We start from the raw sequence: 20,132 nt of genomic DNA on the forward strand, positions 1-20,132 counted from the left end.
GAGGAGCAACACTAACAACTTCTTCTGAGAATCTAAAAAGCAAATTATGTTAATAAGAATAAAGGCTTAATGCTCCTATAGATAAATCATTATTTTACCTTATTCTTATAAAATTGTTCGGTAAGCTTAAATGCGATTATACTATTAACTCCTGAACATTTGTTGTCATAATTTCAAAGAAGAAAAACTATTTTCAAAAAACAGCGCTTGTGAATATTAAAGAATAAGAACACAGTAAATCATTGGATGTTTTTTCCGTAGAATAACTCTCTAAACGTAAACCATAAATTTCCTTTTGCCTTTATATATTTACCTTGGTGTAAACTACAAGGGCAAACATTACACTGTGTAAAAATACATTCATTGAGATCAGACAGATCCGGATCATTGTCTGGACACGAACCAGGTTCCACCTGTTCATATTAGCACTGCTCACATGCCTGAGGTTCAGTAGTTTTTGTCTTATCCTGCTAAAAGACACGTTGGTTGTGCTTGACATGATTATTTAACATCACTAATATTTCAGTCCTGGTTGCTGAGGGAGCATCTGAGGTAAAAAAACAAAACAAAGTGCTCAACAGTCTTTAAGCAGCTACTTTGTCGTAAACACAACACATGAGTTATTGATGTTCCTCGGATCGATCAATAAAACTCATAATTATAATAAAGTATTATAATTACAATCTGATTTCATGCTGCACACAATGGGAGTACACATCAGCAGGACACAGTAAAAGCAGTTTATTATCACGCTGAAGAGTTGAAGATATGCAGCCTGTCACCTGGACCTCCTACGTTGTGTTCACAATAAACACAAAGCAAATTGTTGCACAATGTGACCACAGACAATGTGAATACAAAGATGTGAATTGACCCAAATTACTCGTACCGGCGAAATTCACATCATCGGCTTGATTGTGCATGATGCAACATCACAGACACCAATCAGTGAAAAGTATAAGTCATCCAGACGCAGCTCCAGGAGAAGACAGTGAAATTGTGTGCTCCTCCAGACGTTCTTCTGAATCCACAGACGATGACAATGTCTTCTCTGGCATTTCCACCGACAACAGGTGCAAAGTAGTGATTGTCATCACTTCAGCCAGGAGTCCTCCTCCACTTATTCCTGCAGGAGAATGGGAGAATATTCAGTAATACAACATGAAAATTCACTTTAATGTGAACGCAGCATTACTCCCTTTCTCCAAAATCATAAAAAAAAACAAAAAACATTTATTGTTGTATCTGTAGCCATATTTAATGGAGCGCTGTCCCTGTCAGTGCAAACCCTTTGTGACAAACACTGCTGTTTCATTATATAAACCAGCGTGAACAGTTGGAGATGTTTGGTTCAGCAGTAAGGGATGAAGCTGTTTAATGGCTGCAGACCGTGAACAGTGACACTGGAATCAAAGAGCTCATTAAAAACAATGACGCCGCATTAAATACATTGTGTTAAATTGATCCCTGTGAATTTCTGGAGCCTCTCAGAGAGCCACTGAAGTAAACATGAGAACAACAAGGAAAATAATATATATCTTAAATGTAATACACTAAACGACTGGTGCTGAAAAGACCACAAATAACTAACAAAGATATCTAAGTGTGAAAACCCTCTTGTTTGTTGGTTCTTCAATCTAGAGCTTCCTTATCAGTTGAAGAAATGGAGTAAGTGTTTATGCTAATGTCCTATGATTCCACTTAAATGGATAGATCATAGATGTGATGATGGCCGAACGTTTAGACCCAGCGGCCCGACACTCTGTCTTTACTGGTGTCCCTACCGACGCTAACCCTAACCCTACCATCACAGCAGTATGTGTCACAGAATTCATCACAGTATTAATACGTTAAAGTGAGAAATAGAATTAATTTGTTATCATTCATCGGGCTTCACCAACAGCAGACTCACAGGAGCTTATGACCTCTGTGACATCAGAAACATTGTTTTGCCTCATTGAGTCTTCAGTCATTCAGTCCCTCAAATGTTTCAGTCACTGACACAGAGTCTACAGCAAAACATGAATAATTCAATGGTTGCAGAAGTCTATCTGATAAACTTCTTGTGTTTAGAGGCCATTTTAGATACCAGTGTAAATCCAAGTAACCACGAGCGTAATGAATAAAAGTGTAGTTAAAACACAAACAGCCTTTGCACTCGGAAATAAGCTTTCTGATCCTTCTCCAGGCTCCACTCGGGGATTCAAGGAAATGTCCAGTTTGACTTCAGAAGTCTTCCGACACTTTCTCTTCAGTCTGCTTCTGTGATTTAGATCAGGCATATTTTCTGTTTTGGTTCCAATGCGTCACTTTATGAGGTTCAAGTAACTTCTCAAAAGCTGGTGTCCCACATCTATAGAATCCATTCCTCCTCATATGACGTTAAAAACCCGAAAAATCTTCCCGCTCACTGCTGAGATCCTGGAGAAGAGGATGTGAAGATGAAAGATGTAACTTGAATAATGAGTAATGCTACAAGAGGTACTTTAAATCTAGTTGAATCTTGCTCTCAGCGTTTCACTTTTCCATGAAATGTTGATGAAAAGGTAAAGAAGTGTCTCCACGCTCTCGCTTTCTGATGCTAAAAAGCACTTATTTAAGAAGAGCCCTGAGAAAAGGTGTTAATCGGTGAGCACCCTGATTAAAAGGGAGTTGTCCTTGTGAGCTTTCGAGCATTTTCAAAATCATCCTATCAAGGAGAATCTGTAGCGGAGCGTCCGGGGAAATGAAACACTGGAGGGAGAGGACTCTCATTTGGCTCCACTTCTGCTGTGTATGACAGCCATGTTCCCCGGGCTGATGGATGAAGGGAGAAACTCATCTCATGACTAATTATTTATCTTCCCTCCAGAGCTGTTGTGTCTGGGGTTGGAACCAACACAACCCCTCCGCCCCGACCAAGCAGTGAACAAAAACCAGAGTGATGGAGGTGCACGAGTTTCCCTCTTTGTTCAGTGTAGAGCGAGGCTGCCACACAAAGCGCCCACAGACAAACTCTGACAGGTAATATATCTACTTTCCCGAATAACTTCTGTGAGATTAAGACTAGTATTTTATAGAGTGGATTTATGATTCGCTTTTTGACATCATTGGGGCCAAGTAGGTCTGTCACAGGATTTAAACCTTGTTGTGAGGTGACAATGCTAACCACTGCACCATTGTTAAATTTGGCAGCTATTTTTGATTTAGTTTTAGTCTTAGTCTTTTGACGAAAATGCATATTCGTTTTAGTCACATTTAGTCATTCGGGGGGCGGAGCCTCGGGACCGGTTCGCTATCTGGGGCACACACACACACACACCCAGACACACACACTCGCCAACTCCTGGACCTCAATGACGGCCTGATATGATGATGTTTACAAGAATGATTGAGACTTAGTCAACCACCAACATTATCGTCTCGTCTTGTCTCGTCAACGAAAGTTAAAATAGATTTAGTCATAGTTTTTATTTTCAAAGATCCGTTTTCGTTATGTCTTCGTCTCGTCTTAAGGCCGGCGCATGCTTCTGCGTTTTCACGGGCCCGCAAGCGCAAGAGCGCTGATAGCTTTTAAAGGGATAAGGCAAAATGTCGTCTGGATCCAAAAGATTTACAAAACTGTATCTGTTTGTGTTTTGTGCAGAGAAACTTTTGACTACTGTGGACTTGTCTCACAACACAAAATATTGGCCGTTGACCTCAGAGGCTTATCGATGTCAGACAACAGCCAATGGTCTCAGAGATTGGTGTTTACCAGGATATGTTCTTGTTTATTGGGACAAACCAAAATTTACAAGTTTACATGTTACCCGCAGAACCCAGATACCACTTGATTATCTTCAGATGGAATTTCAATGACTGGACAAAAATTGTGCATGTGTATTTGTCCTCCATTGGGACTGATGAGGTCAATTACTGTTTCAATGTCATGAGTTTCGGATTAAAAACAAACTTTACTTCAAAATCTCCCTTTTTCCAAATGATTAGAGCCTACTTAGGAGTCTATGAATATCCTGTGGCTTTGTTAATGGTGATCTCTAATTACTGAGTTCAACCTGCAGTCCATCATTCTGAGGGCGCTGCAGCTTTTCTCGTGGGCTGCAGAACGTGCTGCTGAGTCCAGGCTGTACTGCAGACTCACACTCAGCTAAAACCTGAGCAGACACCTGGCAGGAGGAATTCAATTCTAGCAGAGGGAGGTCTGTGTCCTCCAGCACTTTGAGCTGCTCTAATCTCTTATTCATGTACTGAAGGTGAGAGAAGAGAGGAGCAGCTACAAGTGAGAGTCCAGTGGGTCGAGGAGCAGGGGTGAAGGGGGAGAAAGAGAGCAGTGGTGGTTAAGAGATGGAAAGGGTGAGTATAGGTAGAAAAAAAAACAGGGGGAAAAGCCTTGAGTCCCTCTCATCTTTCCGTGAACCTATCAGTGGGTCCTGCGGAGGAGAGAAGAAAGGCTCCGATCCTGGAGCTCCGCACAGACGGCGATCAAAAGGAAACCCCCGTCTGATCCAAATGTCGTTTGAATGTTTTATGGTAGCCGTGGCGTTGAGGTGAGGCTCGAGGAAGACGTAGCCTGAGAGAGAGAGATAAGATCAGAGGTGGTGTGTCATATTCAGATGGGAACATCACATTCTGGAGATTTTTTTTCCCCCCTCAGCAGATAAATAGTATATTTACATAATTCAAAATGCTGTTAAAAATCTATATGTCCAAGTGATCATGACTGGATATTCAAGTCTCAATCCCTTTACATTATGTCTAGATATGGTTAATCAAGTTATTAGCGGCCGCTGAGGCTGTGCTCGCTTTTCACATTAAAGCTGACAGCGAATATATGCATGTTGAATAATGGAGCTCTGAAATACGTGTGCAAGGTGGATACATCATACCCAACAAGTAAGTTGTGTTTTCACCCCATCTGTTTGTTTGTTGGTTACTTTAGTTGGTCAGTTTTTGATCATGAATGCTACTGAATGGATTTCCACAAAACTTGGAGGGAAGGATGGAACATGGGCCAAGAAAGAACCTTTCCATGGATCTGGAAAAAGGGGCAGACGTTTTCCCACCAATCTCCAAAGAAATAGTTAATGGATCATGCACACGCTCACAACTATCAGTTATTTTTCATTAAGATCCAATTATTCTGAGAGAAATCTTACAATGTTACCATGTGTGGATACATACCCGGATTCACACAAATATTTAATAGGTTCCTCTTTGGGTCATGTCCCACCCCTCTACAGGATTTCATGATTCTTTGTAATATAAAATTAACATTTACCTGGAGGTGTCTTCATGTTGCGTAAATTAAATCACACATGAAAAGACTGAAACCCTACATGCACCAATTCTTTCAGCTGTGACATTGGCCTCCAAGGACACAGGAAAGCTACTGTATTCAAGCCTTGTTTCCTCAGTTCTATTTACAGTTTATTATGCAGTTATCGTCCCTATGAACACTCTCATGTAAAGCTAATGCTCACTCACACGTGTGCACAGGCTTATTCAAAATTGAACATGTTGTGCTGTCTCAGAACTTTCAGGTCATGTGTGCATACGATACTGGACATGAAAAGAATTTATCAAGCGCTTACACTGTGAATATATAAACAAGTAAGATGAATAACATATAGCTGCAAACAAAAGATGAATTCTAGTCTGTACACGACTCCTGACTGCGCTGTGGTTGATTTGAGAGGGAAAAACGTTACGTTTGTGATGTGGGTGACTTGTGAACGGTCAGTAATGGGTTAACTTGTTCCATTTACTGTCGATAAGGAAATGGGGGGGAGGGGTTCTTCCTGTTCACTGCTGAAACAGAAACCAAAAAGCAAAGAAGAGGAGATGCATGGTTTTTCTCGAGTTTACACGTCCCAGAAGTTAAGCAAAGCCTTCATACACCAGGTAAAGTTTTATTTTGATACTTTTACACTCCTGTCTTTAATGTAAACTAGTTAAAATATGTTCCTCTAACTTTGTAATTTCATTTCTCCTTATATTTTCTAGACATGGCTTCAGCCAGAAGTCTAATAGCTGATGACGATTTTCGTTGTTCCATTTGTTTGAGTGTCTTCACTAAGCCTGTGTCAATCCCCTGCGGTCACAACTTCTGTTTTAACTGTATCACAAAGTTCTGGGACTCAAGCAATCCTAAATGCAAATGTCCACTGTGTAACGAGGCATTTTCCAGCAGACCGATGCTTCGGGTTAACACAACCATCGCTGAGCTGATTGAAAAGTTCAAAAAAACAATCCAAGAAAAATCCTCTGCCACCGTTGAAGAGGAAAAAGCAGGAGAAGTGCTGTGTAGTATGTGTGAAGGGGCAAAGGACCCAGCCCTGAGGTCCTGCTTGGTGTGTGTCATGTCTTTCTGTAAAACACATCTGGAGCCTCATCAGAGAATTCCCACCTTGAAGAAGCATGTGCTGATCAACCCAGTGGAGGACCTGGAAAGCAGGCTGTGTGACAAGCATGACAAGCCTCTGGATATGTTTTGTATTGCAGATCAAAGTTGTATCTGTGAGGTCTGTAACAGCAGAAACCATAAAACCTGTAGGACAGTGACCATAGAGGAGGCGGCTAAAGTGCTCAAAAAAAAGCTGGGAATGAAGAAGACTCAGAGGGATCAGATGATCGAGAAACGTCAGCAGAAAATTGAAGAGATTGAAAACTCATTGGAGGCTAGCAGAACTGACTCAGCGATGGCACTGTCAAGCACCGTGAGCACGGTGAATGATGTGGTGGACTACATTAAGAGGAGCCTCGTCAAGTTCACTGAGGTTATCAATACAAAGCAGGGAAACATTGACACTGAGGCAAAAGGATTACTTCAAGAACTGGATCGTGAAATTGTGCAAATTAAGCAGGAAAGCACGCACCTCGATGCACCGACTGACAAAGACCCTTTCCGGTTCCTTACAAACTTCTGTTCTCTTAGCATCTCTCAGCCCAAGGTGAAGGACTGGGCCGGTGTCACTCTTAAATGTCCCCCGTTTCCAGCGCAGGGAGCCAGTCTGAGGGCAAAACTCATGAGAGAAATAAGTAGTCTGTGTGATCCTGACTTGAAAGAGAAGCAGCAGCATGCTGTAGATGTAACTCTGGATCCTGACACAGCACACCCCAAACTCAGACTTTCTGCAGACAGGAAGAGAGTCGCACACGGAGATGGAATAATGAAACAAAGATACTTCCCGGAGAGCTTTGAACAACTCTTAGCTGTCCTGGGAAAAGAAGGATTCCGCTCAGGAAAATTTTACTACGAAGTCCAAGTTAAGGACAAAACCCAATGGCTTCTTGGAGTAGTAAACCATTCCATCAACAGAAAGGGCGAAATACAACTGAGCCCAGAGAATGGTTATTGGACCATTTCTCTGACAAAAGGAACCGAGTTTACAGCCAATACAAACCCTGCCGTCGACCTCCATCTGAGCGGGATCCCTCAAAAGGTCGGAGTTTTTGTCGACTACAAGGAGGGTGAAGTCTCCTTCTACAATGTGGATACACAGGCAAGAATCATCTCCTTCACTGGATGCACCTTCACCGAGCAGCTTTTTCCAGTCTTTGGCCCCGGTCATAACAATGGTGGCGAAAACTCCGCCCATATGATCATCACTTACGTCACACACAACGCCTGAGTTTTTTGTTTGTTTTCCATGATGACGAGATTCAAAAGGATTTAAAGTTTATAGGTTTAAAGAACATTTGTCATTCAGTTTTTCTCAGATAATTATGTCCCCCACGAATCAATGTGTTCCATTAAAAACGTGATCGTTTAATTGAACCTGACTCACACATGGTGCCTTGTCCTCTGATTGGAATCAGCCAAACCTGCACGCTGAAGGATAAAGTCAAATGGGGTAAATCTGCCTAAATGGGGTCTTCAGTAACATTTGATCAACCAGAGCTAATTAAAGTCTGCTTTTCTTTCTTTTTTAACATTTGTGTTGTGATAGTTGTATTCTTATTTCATTTTTATCGAGCAAAGAAAAGGGATTTTTGAAAAAAAAATGTATTGCTTTTCTTGATGATCAATCTGATTCTGATATTTAACACCTGATTGGACGTTGTAGCTTTAGTTTGTGCTCATGTGCTTTGTTGGAGTGGATGCTGTGCAGACAGGAAACTGTTAAATACCGTTGTGTGTTGAATAAGTATGTGATGTCCCTCATTTGACATGTATTCACAAAATAAGATTTTTTATGAAAAGGTGGTTTAGGAAGTTGTGATCTCTTTGTTATTGATTACTTCAACATGCAATTAAACTACATGATAATAACTGACTATGAACTCCAATTAAAGACACAATGCTAAGCTAAGCTCGCACTTGCAAAGAATTCATTACATTTATTTCCTATTGCATATTAAAAAAAATAAAATAATGATGAGTTTGCCTTTTCTAAACGGGTGAATGAGATTTTAATGATTTGAAAGGGACAATTGCATCCCCCTGTCTCGAGTTAAACCTGGTCTATTGCAAAATGGAACAGGAACATGCAGGTGGTGCATGAAGAAGAGGGTGTGGCTGAACGTCATAAAAGCATAGCTTTGTTCTCGAGCTCTCACTCTGACTCACCCAAAGTAAATTATTAATGATGATTCCGGAACAGGTTTTGCAGGAAGGGACACCAGCAGCTGAGTCAGGTTACTCCAAGGACAAGTACAGAAACCCTCCGAATATGAAACATACTTCAAATATCAAAAGAGAAAAGACTGATTACATTACATGTCATTTAGCTGACGCTTTTGTCCAAAGCGACTTACATTTTTAGTACACTCAACATTTATGAGGGGCCATTTAGGGGTTCAGTATCTTGCCAAGGACACTTAGGCATGCAGATGGGAAAGAGTGGGATTCGAAACAGCAACCTTCTTGTTGCAGAGCACCCACTCTATCCCCTAGGCCACGCTCTCCCCAATAAATGTGATTATGCAGACGAATGGACCTCCTCATTATTGCATTACTACAAAGCGTACAGGTCTGTGCAGAGACCTTCAGAGGGGATAGTGCTCGAGTATCAGAGGGAACACGTAACCAGATTTTAAAACATCAAACACCAACGTAATTTATAGCATAACCTTTAAATAACAGGATCAAAACCGAATGTTATATTAAATCTTACAGGTACATCATTGACCCACAACTTCACACCTGGAAACAAGGCACTTGTTGCCATTACAGCATTAACTTATTTTCAAAATGTATGAATCAATCAAACGGGAACAGACAAATTCGTTTAATCTTAAAGAATGTTCTGTTCTCCACACTTGCACAACAATTACTGTTACATATTTAATGATTGTTAACATATACATATGTATAGAACATGCACTTTTACTGTAGAATGTCTTTATCGGTATCCACGCTACAAAAGGCAGAAAAATAATATAACAGTAAAGTTGAAACTTTTTAGTAACTTAAAATCCACTAAGTGAAAATCCTTGAGATAGTGTATGTTTTGATTTGGCACTATACAAATAAAAAAGATTTAACTAAAATTGTATAAATACATAGAAGTAACTTAAAGTTAAACTCCAGTTACCTGCCTCTGAAGCCCAGTTGGTTTGTATTGCCAGTAAATCTTCAGAATCATCAAGTGGGATCAACTAAATCAGAATTCAGGTTAGTAGATCTGAAAATGTCAAATCAATGTTTAGATATGTTTAAGAACTCAAATGTGATCAGTTTTTATCACACCATAAGTCACTCATCTGTCCTTTCTTAAAGGTTGTACGGTGCAGTTAAGTTTTTCTCTCAGTCCTTTCTCACCGTGGCTTTTCACCAGAGCTCTCTTTTAAACTTTAAATGTCCAAAATTTGTTCCAGTTTAATGTTGTCATGGAATCAGGTTTCATTATGAAGTTTATAAAGTCTGACTCTGAGAATAAAAATTCCAAAACAGTGTCACTACTCTAAAGGAGAGGATATACAAAGCTAAATAAGATCATACTTAACTGACACTGATTCAGTGAGAGGATGAAGTCATATTTCTCCAACACTTGGGAAGTTTACTTTGCTGCTCATTCACTTCACTTCACTTGCTTTTGTTGAACAGCAGCAGCAGCATTGAGAAGTCCGTCCTGGGCTGTTGCCAGTTACCGATACCAATAGAAATATAGGATAAGTCAAGCAGTTCGTGTTGGAAGGAAACATTTGTTTGTAATGTGGGTGACTGGTGAACTAAGTCAGTAATGTGTTAACTTGTTCCATTTAGCTAAGGAAACTGGGAGGGAACTGCTTATCCAGTTCACTGGTGAAACATAAACTCTCCAGCAAAGGAGTGGAGCTGCATGGTTTTGCTCGAGATTACAAGTCCCAGAAGTTAAGCAAAGCCTTCATACACCAGGTAAAGTTGTATTTTTATACGTTTGCACTCCTGCTTTTGATGTAAAACTAGTTAAAACATGTTCCTGACTTTTTTATTTCATTTCTCCTTATATTTCTAGACATGGGTTCAGCCGTAAGTCTAATAGCTGATGACGATTTTCGTTGTTCCATTTGTCTGAGTGTCTTCACTAAGCCTGTGTCAATCCCTTGCGGACACAACTTCTGTTTTGACTGTATCACAAAGTGCTGGGACTCTATCGATCCTACATGCCAATGTCCACTGTGTGACAAGACGTTTTCCAGCAGACCGATGCTTCGGGTTAACCCAACCATCGCTGAGCTGATTGAAAAGTTGAAACAAACAACCCAAGAAAAATCCACTTCTACTGTTGAAGGAGAAGTGCTGTGTAGTATGTGTGAAGGGGCAAAGCTCCAAGCCCTGAGGTCCTGCTTGGTGTGTGTCATGTCTTACTGTGAAACGCATCTGGAGCCTCATCAGAGAATTCCCACCTTGAAGAAGCACACGCTGATCAACCCAGTGGAGGACCTGGAAAGCAGGCTGTGTGACAAGCATGACAAGCTTATGGAGATGTTTTGCATTTCAGATCAGAGTTTTATCTGTGAGGTCTGTAACCGGAGGAAACATAAAACCTGTAGGACAGTGACCATAGAGGAGGCGGCTCAAGAGCTAAAAACCCAGCTGGGAATGAAGAAGACTCAGAGGGATCAGATGATCGAGAAACGTCAGCAGAGAATTGAAGAGATTGAAAACTCATTGGAGGCTAGCAGAACTGACTCAGCGATGGCACTGTCAAGCACCGTGAGCACGGTGAATGATGTGGTGGACTACATTAAGAGGAGCCTCGTCAAGTTCACTGAGGTTATCAATACAAAGCAGGGAAACATTGACACTGAGGCAAAAGGATTACTTCAAGAACTGGATCGTGAAATTGTGCAAATTAAGCAGGAAAGCACGCACCTCGATGCACCGACTGACAAAGACCCTTTCCGGTTCCTTACAAACTTCTGTTCTCTTAGCATCTCTCAGCCCAAGGTGAAGGACTGGGCCGGTGTCACTCTTAAATGTCCCCCGTTTCCAGCGCAGGGAGCCAGTCTGAGGGCAAAACTCATGAGAGAAATAAGTAGTCTGTGTGATCCTGACTTGAAAGAGAAGCAGCAGCATGCTGTAGATGTAACTCTGACACAGCACACCCCGAACTCAGACTTTCTGCAGACAGTAAGATAGTGACACACAGAGACAGAGAGATGAATCCACGAAAGGACGAGGAGAGGTTTAACGAACTCTCTATTTTCCTGGGAAAAGAAGAGTTCTGCTCAGGAAAATTTTACTACGAGGTCCAAGTTAAGGACAAACCCGAATGGCTTCTAGGAGTTGTAAACCATTCCATAAACAGAAAGGGCGAAATACAACTGAGCCCAGAGAACGGTTACTGGACCATTTCTCTGACAAAGGGAACTGAGTTTACAGCCAACGCAAACCCTGCTGTCGACCTCCATCTGAGCGGGATGACTCAAAAGGTTGGAGTGTTTGTCGACTACAAGGAGGGTGAAGTCTCCTTCTACAATGTGGATACCAGGGCAAACATCTTATCCTTCATTGGATGCAACTTCACCGAGAAGCTCTTTCCAGTCTTCGGCACCGGTCTTAACAATGGCGCAGAAAACTCCGTCCCGTTGATCATCACTTCCGTCACACACAACGCCTGAGTTTTTGTTTGTTTTCCATGAAGACCAGAAGAAGAAAACAAAGAAAGATGAAAGAATGTTGAAATGTTTTCACCCGTCAAATTCCATTGTGCAAAACCTGCATGAGCTGTGTTTGAGTGCATACTGTGCAGACAGGAAAATGTTAAATACTGTTGTGTGTTGAATAAGTATGTTATGTCCCTCATTTGACATGTATTCACTAAAGAAAAGATAATAATAAAGGTGGTTTAGGAAGTTGTGATCTCTTTGTCATTGATTACTTCAACATGCAATTAACGATATGATAGAAATTGATTATAAACTCCAATTAAAGACACAATGCTAAGCTCAGCCACCACTTGCAAAGAATTCATTAAATTTCTTTCCTATTGCATATTAACTAAGAATGATGATTCTGCCTTTTCCAAATGGGTGAATGAGATTTTTAATGATTTGAAAGTGACAATTGCATGCACTCTGTCTTGAGTGATACCAGGTCTACCGCAAAATGGAACAGGAATATGCAGGCGGTGCATGAAGAAGAGGGTGTCGCTGAACGTCATAAAAGTATAGCTTTGTTCTCGAGCTCTCACTCTGACTCACCCAAAGTAAATTATTAATGAGCAGTTGTGTCAGGTGCCTCTCAGGACAAGTACAGAAACCCTCCGAATATGAAACATACTTCGAATATCAAAAGTGAAAAGACTGATTAGGCAGACGAATGGACCTTCTTAATGTTGCATTATCATTCCTTGAGATGATGTATGTTTTAATTTAGCAATTACAAATAACATATTTTAATTGAAATTGCATTAATACAAAGTTAAGCCCCAGTTACCTGCCTCTGAAGCCCAGTGACTTTGTATTACCAGTAAATCTTCAGAATCATCAAGTGGGATCAACTTAATCAGAATTCAGGTTAGTAGATCTGAAAATGTCAAATCAATGTTTAGATATGTTTAAGAACTGAAATGTGATCAGTTTTACAAATAATCACACCTAAAAAGTCGCTCATATGTCTTTTCTTAAATGTTTTGAAAATGTTGCACAGTGAGGTTAAGTTTTCTCTCAGTCCTTTCTCACCGTGGCTTTTTTAAACTTTAAAACATGTGGTCCAGTTTAATGCTGTCATGGAATCAGGTTTCATTATGACGTTTATAAAGTTTGACTCTGAGAATAAAAATTCCAAAACAGTGTCACTACTCTAAAGGAGAGGATTTACTAAGCTAACTAAGATCTTATGTAACTGACACTGATTCAGTGTATTTGTATCACCATATGCATTACAATTAAATTATTTTACTTAACACTGTAGATATATTAGTGAGTATTGGCAAAGTCTGTGGAAATATGTTCTTTCTTAGCTCAAAATTATGACAATTGGTGTTTGTGATATCTGCAAAGTGTTAATAATGTGTGACTCCATTGTGCTGCGGGCAACATCATCATAACCTCTGGTAATCAATAATTATTAGACAGGAGTTTATCAACCTTGAAATTTGGCCCAATGAGGGATAACGGAATAAAATGAAATTCAGACATATCGTTTATTTGACATCCTTTGACACTTTAATTCATATATACTTTAGCTTTAGCAGCAGTTTGGTTCCAGTGAGTATAAAGTCAGTCAGTGTGTCCACCAGTTTTGTCCCACTTTTATGAGGATAGTATTTTCTGGTATTTAGTGATTTCCATCAGGGGATGAACTGTAAAGATTTTGGTGATATCCTCATTTACAGTATAATGGAGCACAAACGATATATCTGAATTGCCCCTTATATACTTTGCTTGTGTCTTCACTGTCTCATTTCACGCTTTGGCTGTCCTGTCAATAAAGGTGAAATGCCCACCCCCCCAAAAATATATAACAAAACAGCAAGGATATAACCTTAATTTCATATAACATTAATTTTGGTACATTTCATGTCTAAGCAGGCTGATAAACTTCAAGGTTTTTTATGTTTTATAACATTTTTGTTCAAACTTATTAGATAATCAGTTCACTGATGAGGGTAATTACACTGCCTTAATGATAGACCTCACATGATGTGAAGAACACAACAGTTTATCATGTGGTATGTCTGTGTGAGTGTGTGTCTTTGCACGTGTGTTTCTGCAGGTGCACATGTCTTTTGTCCGTCAGTATGTGAATCTAATGAAGCACCAAATGCAATGAGATAAATCTATCCATTAGGCTTCCTTAATGAGACTAAATCCACAGGGCTGCTAATGAGTTGCTGCTCCATTCATTGTCCTCAGAGAGCTGGAGGACCTGACTGAAGATGGAGATGACCTGGAGCCAGACACAATCACACCCTCTAAGCCAGTAAATCCACAGCTCCAGCTGTTGTAGGCTTCCATCAGTTAGCTGCCGCTCCTTCAGGAAGTGACTTCAAGCTAACAAACAGCAAACTGATTAGACACTGGAGTCACAGGGAAACACTAATCATCTTTAATCATTGATCTGCCATTGCTGGGCCATACTCATTATCCTGATGGAACAATGCTCTGTAGGAATCTGTTGTCACGGGGCTATTATTAGCTTTCAAGCTACCTCTCTGCTAAACATGTGTTCTCCACACATGCAACACATAATTGGCTACCGCTATTCCAAAAATAGAACCGCTCTTTGATTCAAAGCTTTGTCTCATCTGTGATAACATTATACAGCAAACTAAATGAATATTCATCACTGTCACGATAAGATCTAATGCTGTGTGTCGACCTTGCAAAATGACAAGGAAGAGAGGAAGAAGGAAGAAGGGTCAAGTGGTAAAGATTTTTAGAAACTATAAAAATATTTGGGAGCACACACCTCAGTTTACCAAGGACACAGATCACGTGTCGACAAATCCTAAATTTATCCGCAGTTTTCTTTTCACACATGCACAACACAACAGGAGGTTCTCTGCACAGACGCATTGAAAACAGTAACAAATCCTCAGATATTTATTTTTTTATTTTAAATATTTGCATCTGTCGCTTATAAGAATCATTGACCCCCCCCTGCAGACTTTAAACTAGTTGGCCAGGTGGAGAAAGTTCCCAGATAATCTGCTCTCAAGCTGACTTTAACAGTTTCTTTCTTAGAGCTAGAATTAAAATTAAGAGGTGGGTAGGTAAAATCCCTTAATGGCAGTGAAAACATTTATAAAATGGTTACAAAGTAAGTCAGTTAGTTAAAATAGGCGAGTGGCCATTTTCTCTGTGATTAGACTAAAAACAAATGGGTGGCTTTTCCAGCGACAAAAAAGATGTTTGCTCCACGAAGGTGGATTTGATTTATCTCCATCTGACTGTTAGTGGTTTTAGAAAACAAGTAAAGCTCAAAACCATGCGAAGCTTATCTGTTTGCTTTTCCACACAAATGACAGTGAGAGAGAGAAACACAGGAGAGAAGAGATCAGGCTCATCGGTGTCTGGCCGATGAGCCGGGGACACTGCCCAGGTGCTCCCATTTATTTTAATGTCACCTCAGCTCCAGCTAATCAGGACCTGTAAAGGACAAACAGACACAATATACTGGAACCAGGTTCCTGGGCAGTAACACTTTGTTCTTAGTGTCAAGCCAAACTGAAAACCTCACCATGTCTCCAATCATGCTTGACACCTCTTTTTTCAATATTTGCATATTAAGGAAAAGAAAAGAAAAGGGATCAAGTCTGACAGGCTTAATAATATTTTGAAACATATGCATATTAATCATAAAAACATCTGAATTCGCTAATAAAAAAAGGTGCCTGTCAGAGATGGACAAGCAGTTTGCAAGTAACAATACTTTGACTTTTCACAAGTTCACATCAGAAGCTACTACCTCGAGCTAATTGTAAAATTATGCTAATTGGCTTACAAGTTACATGATAACTTGAGGTGGTGCTTCTGTGGATTTGCCATGTCGGGAACTATTTTCCATGTGATTGTCTCCCCCTCTGCTACAACATGTGTGTTACCATAGACAGTATTTACATATATCTCAAACCTAAAACTAAAATGTTATGAAAAGATCATCCATGAACCATTGTCTTTAACTGCTGACTGCTTGTGACTACCAGAGAGACCTATCCTGGACAGGTGAGGAGATATCCAGGACTTTAATATGTGAATGACATCTTCAGAGTCATTCGCCCTTTACTTTCACTTTCACCTTCACTAAGTTTCGATCTGAAACGAAAAGGAAATCTCAGCGTCCGGCAGAAGTCCACCTTTTTCTGTGAAAGATTAACAGGGACGACACTCGCAAGGTCAACGCAGCTGTTGACTGGAGAGAAACGTCACTGACCTACATAACGGTCACACTGTAGCCAGCAGTGGGAAAGACAGGTCATGTGCAGGTCTTTCCCCCGGGTGGGCTGCTGGATTTTGTACCTGTGGAGATTAAACTCATAATAACACACAGAGCGCAGAGATATTGTCTTTGACGGAGCTGTTGGCGACCGACTTTGTCAGGAGAACAATGAGCCATTTAGCTACAAGGATCCATCGGCCAGTGAGTCAGCTCTGCCCTGCAAGCACTGATATGAGTTCATTTGGAGCCCCTGTGTATCTCCGCCAAATTGTAAATCCAGCCCAATTAGTGTCACCCCGACAGATGAGAACATGCAGTCACACCTCTGTGTTTTAAGGCCCCTCTTCTTTCTACCGCTCATAATGGAATTAATTAGGAAGTCGTTCTTTAATTAGACAGCACGCTGCCCTGATTGAAATTAAGCTCACTGGGTGAGAGTCTGCACATGGCACACACACACCCTCACACACACAAACACATGCACACACACACTGGGACAATTTGTTTCTGAAGGTTTGTGTGTAACAGGTCAGTATGCATGAGCGAGCCGAAGGCGTGTGACTTCCTGATTGATGGGTCTGTTGGCATGGTGAGAGGCAGACGGGATGTGAAATCTCTACCACGCAGCTTCCCGGTTTCAGCCGTGTGACCTCCAAACGGTCCAGACAAGCAGCGCCGCAGGCTGCAGCGGGCTAATCAAAAACCAGCAAAGACCAAACAAAGCTACCTCCTTTCAGACTGTCTCAAAATAACAGGATTATAGTTTATCTCTCACCAGCAGTTATTTGATACTGGTAGCATTTAAATTACTGTCAGGCAACATGTGACCAGACGATGTGAGCAACTGTAATTGCAGACAGGGACCATCCGTGAGCGTTGTTGAAGAAGAGGACCGTGTTCTTCGCTCTGTAGGGCCCTGATGACAGTTGTAATATCAGTAGCTGGAGTCAAACTGGTTCTTTACCTCATCTCTCCGAAGGACACCCTGTTTAAAGGGATGTTATTGGTTGCTTGGTCAGAGCGAAGTGTATCGAGTCCTAAAAGCAGCAGAAAAAAGCCAACAATGTACAAATAACAGAACTAGAAGAGAACGTATTCCTCCGCCAAGGTCCCAGAGACCTTTTTAAACCACATTTAGATTCACAAGATGCAGATTTTTATTCGGATCAGCTCTAAATTACACACACTTATAAATATCAGTTGCCTTAATGTCATTTTCTTTGTCAATATCCATGAATTATTTTCTGGTAAATTGGTAAAAACTTTAAAACGTCATGAAAACATTTTTTCCACGAGTTTTCAGGGGAACATTTTTTGCAGTTTTTAAAAGTTATTGTGCTGACAAACTAACCAACCAAAAACCTTTCAGTAAGAACCTATAAAAGTTCAATTAGTGGCAAATCGCTCTGTCAAAGCACATGAAAGGTGAGAATAACATTGTCCTTTGGTGTAAAATTAACAATAATAATTTACTCGATACTTTTCTTATGATCTTGTTCCTTCAGTAGATGTGTAAGTCTGATTCAGAACTAAGTAACTAATTAAGTGACATCCTTATGCAATAGTCAAAATATAAATATGGTTGTGAATTCAAATTTTCAAGTACTGAGATTCAAACAAGCTCTAAAACGTCAGCTATGAAAATGAAGGTAAATGTAGGCTTGTGTTTGTTTATACTTTATTCTGAGGACACATTATACTTTAAATAAAAGGCCTATAATTTCTGATTTGTGTGTTTCTCTGTGTGTGTAACGGCTTAATGGCTGAATACAATGGAGGTGGATGATGGTGAATCCTGTTCTCTCAGGCTGTCGGCTCTATTGATCTCTCACAGAGAAGCGAGAGGCAATTTCACTCATCAAACTCTGGGCGTGATCGTATTTACCTGGAAACGAGCTCCTGCGTGGGTGCTAGTGTTGCCCTCTGCATGAAGCTGTGGGTGATAATGAGTGACAAGCGAGTTCCTGACACATCTCAGACAATGATCGCATGATTCTGACAAATATGGAAAGACAAATGCATGTATATATTGAAATTGCATGTATATCATTTCATTTGAGTCAATTACTACTGTTTGCAGTGGTAATGTTGAGTCAACCTGTTCATTGTTTGGATGCATAATAAGAGAAGAACGACCTTATCTCCAAGAATTCCTTTGGTAAAGCTGCAACATCACAACTACTGTGAATGATGTCTTCTTGCAACAGGAACAAGAAACTTTCCTTGTGTCAGTTGAAATGTGGTCATAATGACGCTCAGTTATATGTGCACTGTGCCCCATCATGCACAATACAACAAGATTTATTATTATTCTCTCACTATATTGCCATTATACTCGTCTAAATCAAAAAGTTTCATTTGAATTAGCTCACATCTTTCTAGTAACAGACCAGAAATAGGTCAAGTTTATTGAGAATCCAGCAAATGAGAGAAGAAGATCTCAAACCTATAAACTTCAATTGGTCTAGAAGAAGAAATGAAAGTCAACAACAATATCTTTGTCTGCTAGAGAGGCATAGTTACAATGAAGTCGTATTTCACAGCTGGGGAGAAAAATAACCACCTACGCAGTGTAATTAAGTGTGTGACACTCACGACTCAGACTTAATACCTGCAGGACCATCTCTGCGCACTAACACATGGAGGTTTGTCCGAGTTACTTTTGCGATTTCAGCGACTGGTCACGTTGATCCAGAGGCGGGGGGCAGAATCAGTATATTCTTTTAGTGGTATGAATTGATTGGTGGGAGCAAAGGTTCGATAATACTCAGCAGCTCCAGTCCACATTAAAAACAGACAGTTTCCTAATGGGCTAAAAGCAGAGTCCAGTCCAGGTTCTCCCGAGAGGAAACAGACTGGGAGCTTTGTCTTTAAGAGCACAAACATACGACACAGAAGAAGATGTGATTGCACCTCATTCAAGACGCTGTATTTGGGGACATTTACATATAAATTGATTAAATACCACATTTACTGAACACATACATGAAGGTCATTCAACGAGGTAACTCAATACAAACCTACGATAAACTGCATCAGCGACTTAATTTATATATGTGTATATTTAAAGTTTACTTCACAAATAAGATGAATGATGTGGTCCCTTAGTCTCTCTCTGTCTGTCTCTTTGGTCCCTGTGCTGTTTCCTGTTGATTTTCTTTTCACCTGTGTTTTTCCACCTGAGTTTTTAAACGTAAAATTACTTAATTTGCATGTGTTGCTTCACTTTTGTTGCTGTGGCTGCATTCAGCTCCTCCCCAGACTCAAACCTGACAGTTTAATTATCTGTGAATCTGCAGATAATCTTCAGTAAAGAACTGGTGCTTCTTTCAGTGAGCACCAGCTCTTTACGTACTTCAAAACAATATAAATATATACCAAACTTTCATATACAAAGGTTCAGTGTCTTACCTAAAGACACTTGAATACAAAGAATGGACAAGGCAGGGATCGAACCACCGACCTTACATTAGTGGACGACCCGCTCCTTCTCCTGAACCACAGCAGCTGGTCAGGTTCTTTTTCACTTTATTCAACGAAAGCATTTACACCTTAACATCTTGAAAATTGTTTAAATAGTCTCAAAATTGCTGTGGACATTTTTTTTATTGAAAGATTCAAAATGTCTCTGCAAAAGTGCAGATTTCAGATTTGAGTGATTTGAAGACGTCCTTATGTGATTCTTGATGCTACAGCTATGAAATGAAAATGGAGGAAATGTCTTCAGATAAGAGGCCGTCTCGGTAGGCTGAAACACGGGCGCAATTTCATGCCAAAATGATTACGGAAATTAAGTAAACACCGTCAGAGTTTCATCATTTGACTCCACATTTAGTGA

At 40.3% G+C, this 20,132-nt stretch overlaps 1 protein-coding gene and 1 pseudogene across 1 annotated transcript; both read left to right on the forward strand.

Moving 5' to 3' along the window:
* The first annotated feature begins 5,670 nt into the window (after positions 1-5,670).
* Positions 5,671-8,294, forward strand: LOC133959368 (E3 ubiquitin-protein ligase TRIM39-like). Its single transcript, XM_062394517.1, has 2 exons — positions 5,671-5,883; positions 5,986-8,294. Exon 2 carries the CDS (start codon positions 5,988-5,990, stop codon positions 7,611-7,613), a length of 1,626 nt encoding a protein of 541 aa, XP_062250501.1. The 5' UTR covers positions 5,671-5,883; positions 5,986-5,987; the 3' UTR covers positions 7,614-8,294.
* A 1,679-nt stretch (positions 8,295-9,973) lies between these two features.
* LOC133958418 (E3 ubiquitin-protein ligase TRIM39-like) lies at positions 9,974-12,288 on the forward strand (annotated as a pseudogene).
* Positions 12,289-20,132: the final 7,844 nt, after the last annotated feature.

The sequence above is a fragment of the Platichthys flesus genome, chromosome 8 (assembly GCF_949316205.1).
Source record: "Platichthys flesus chromosome 8, fPlaFle2.1, whole genome shotgun sequence".
NCBI lineage: Eukaryota > Metazoa > Chordata > Actinopteri > Pleuronectiformes > Pleuronectidae > Platichthys > Platichthys flesus.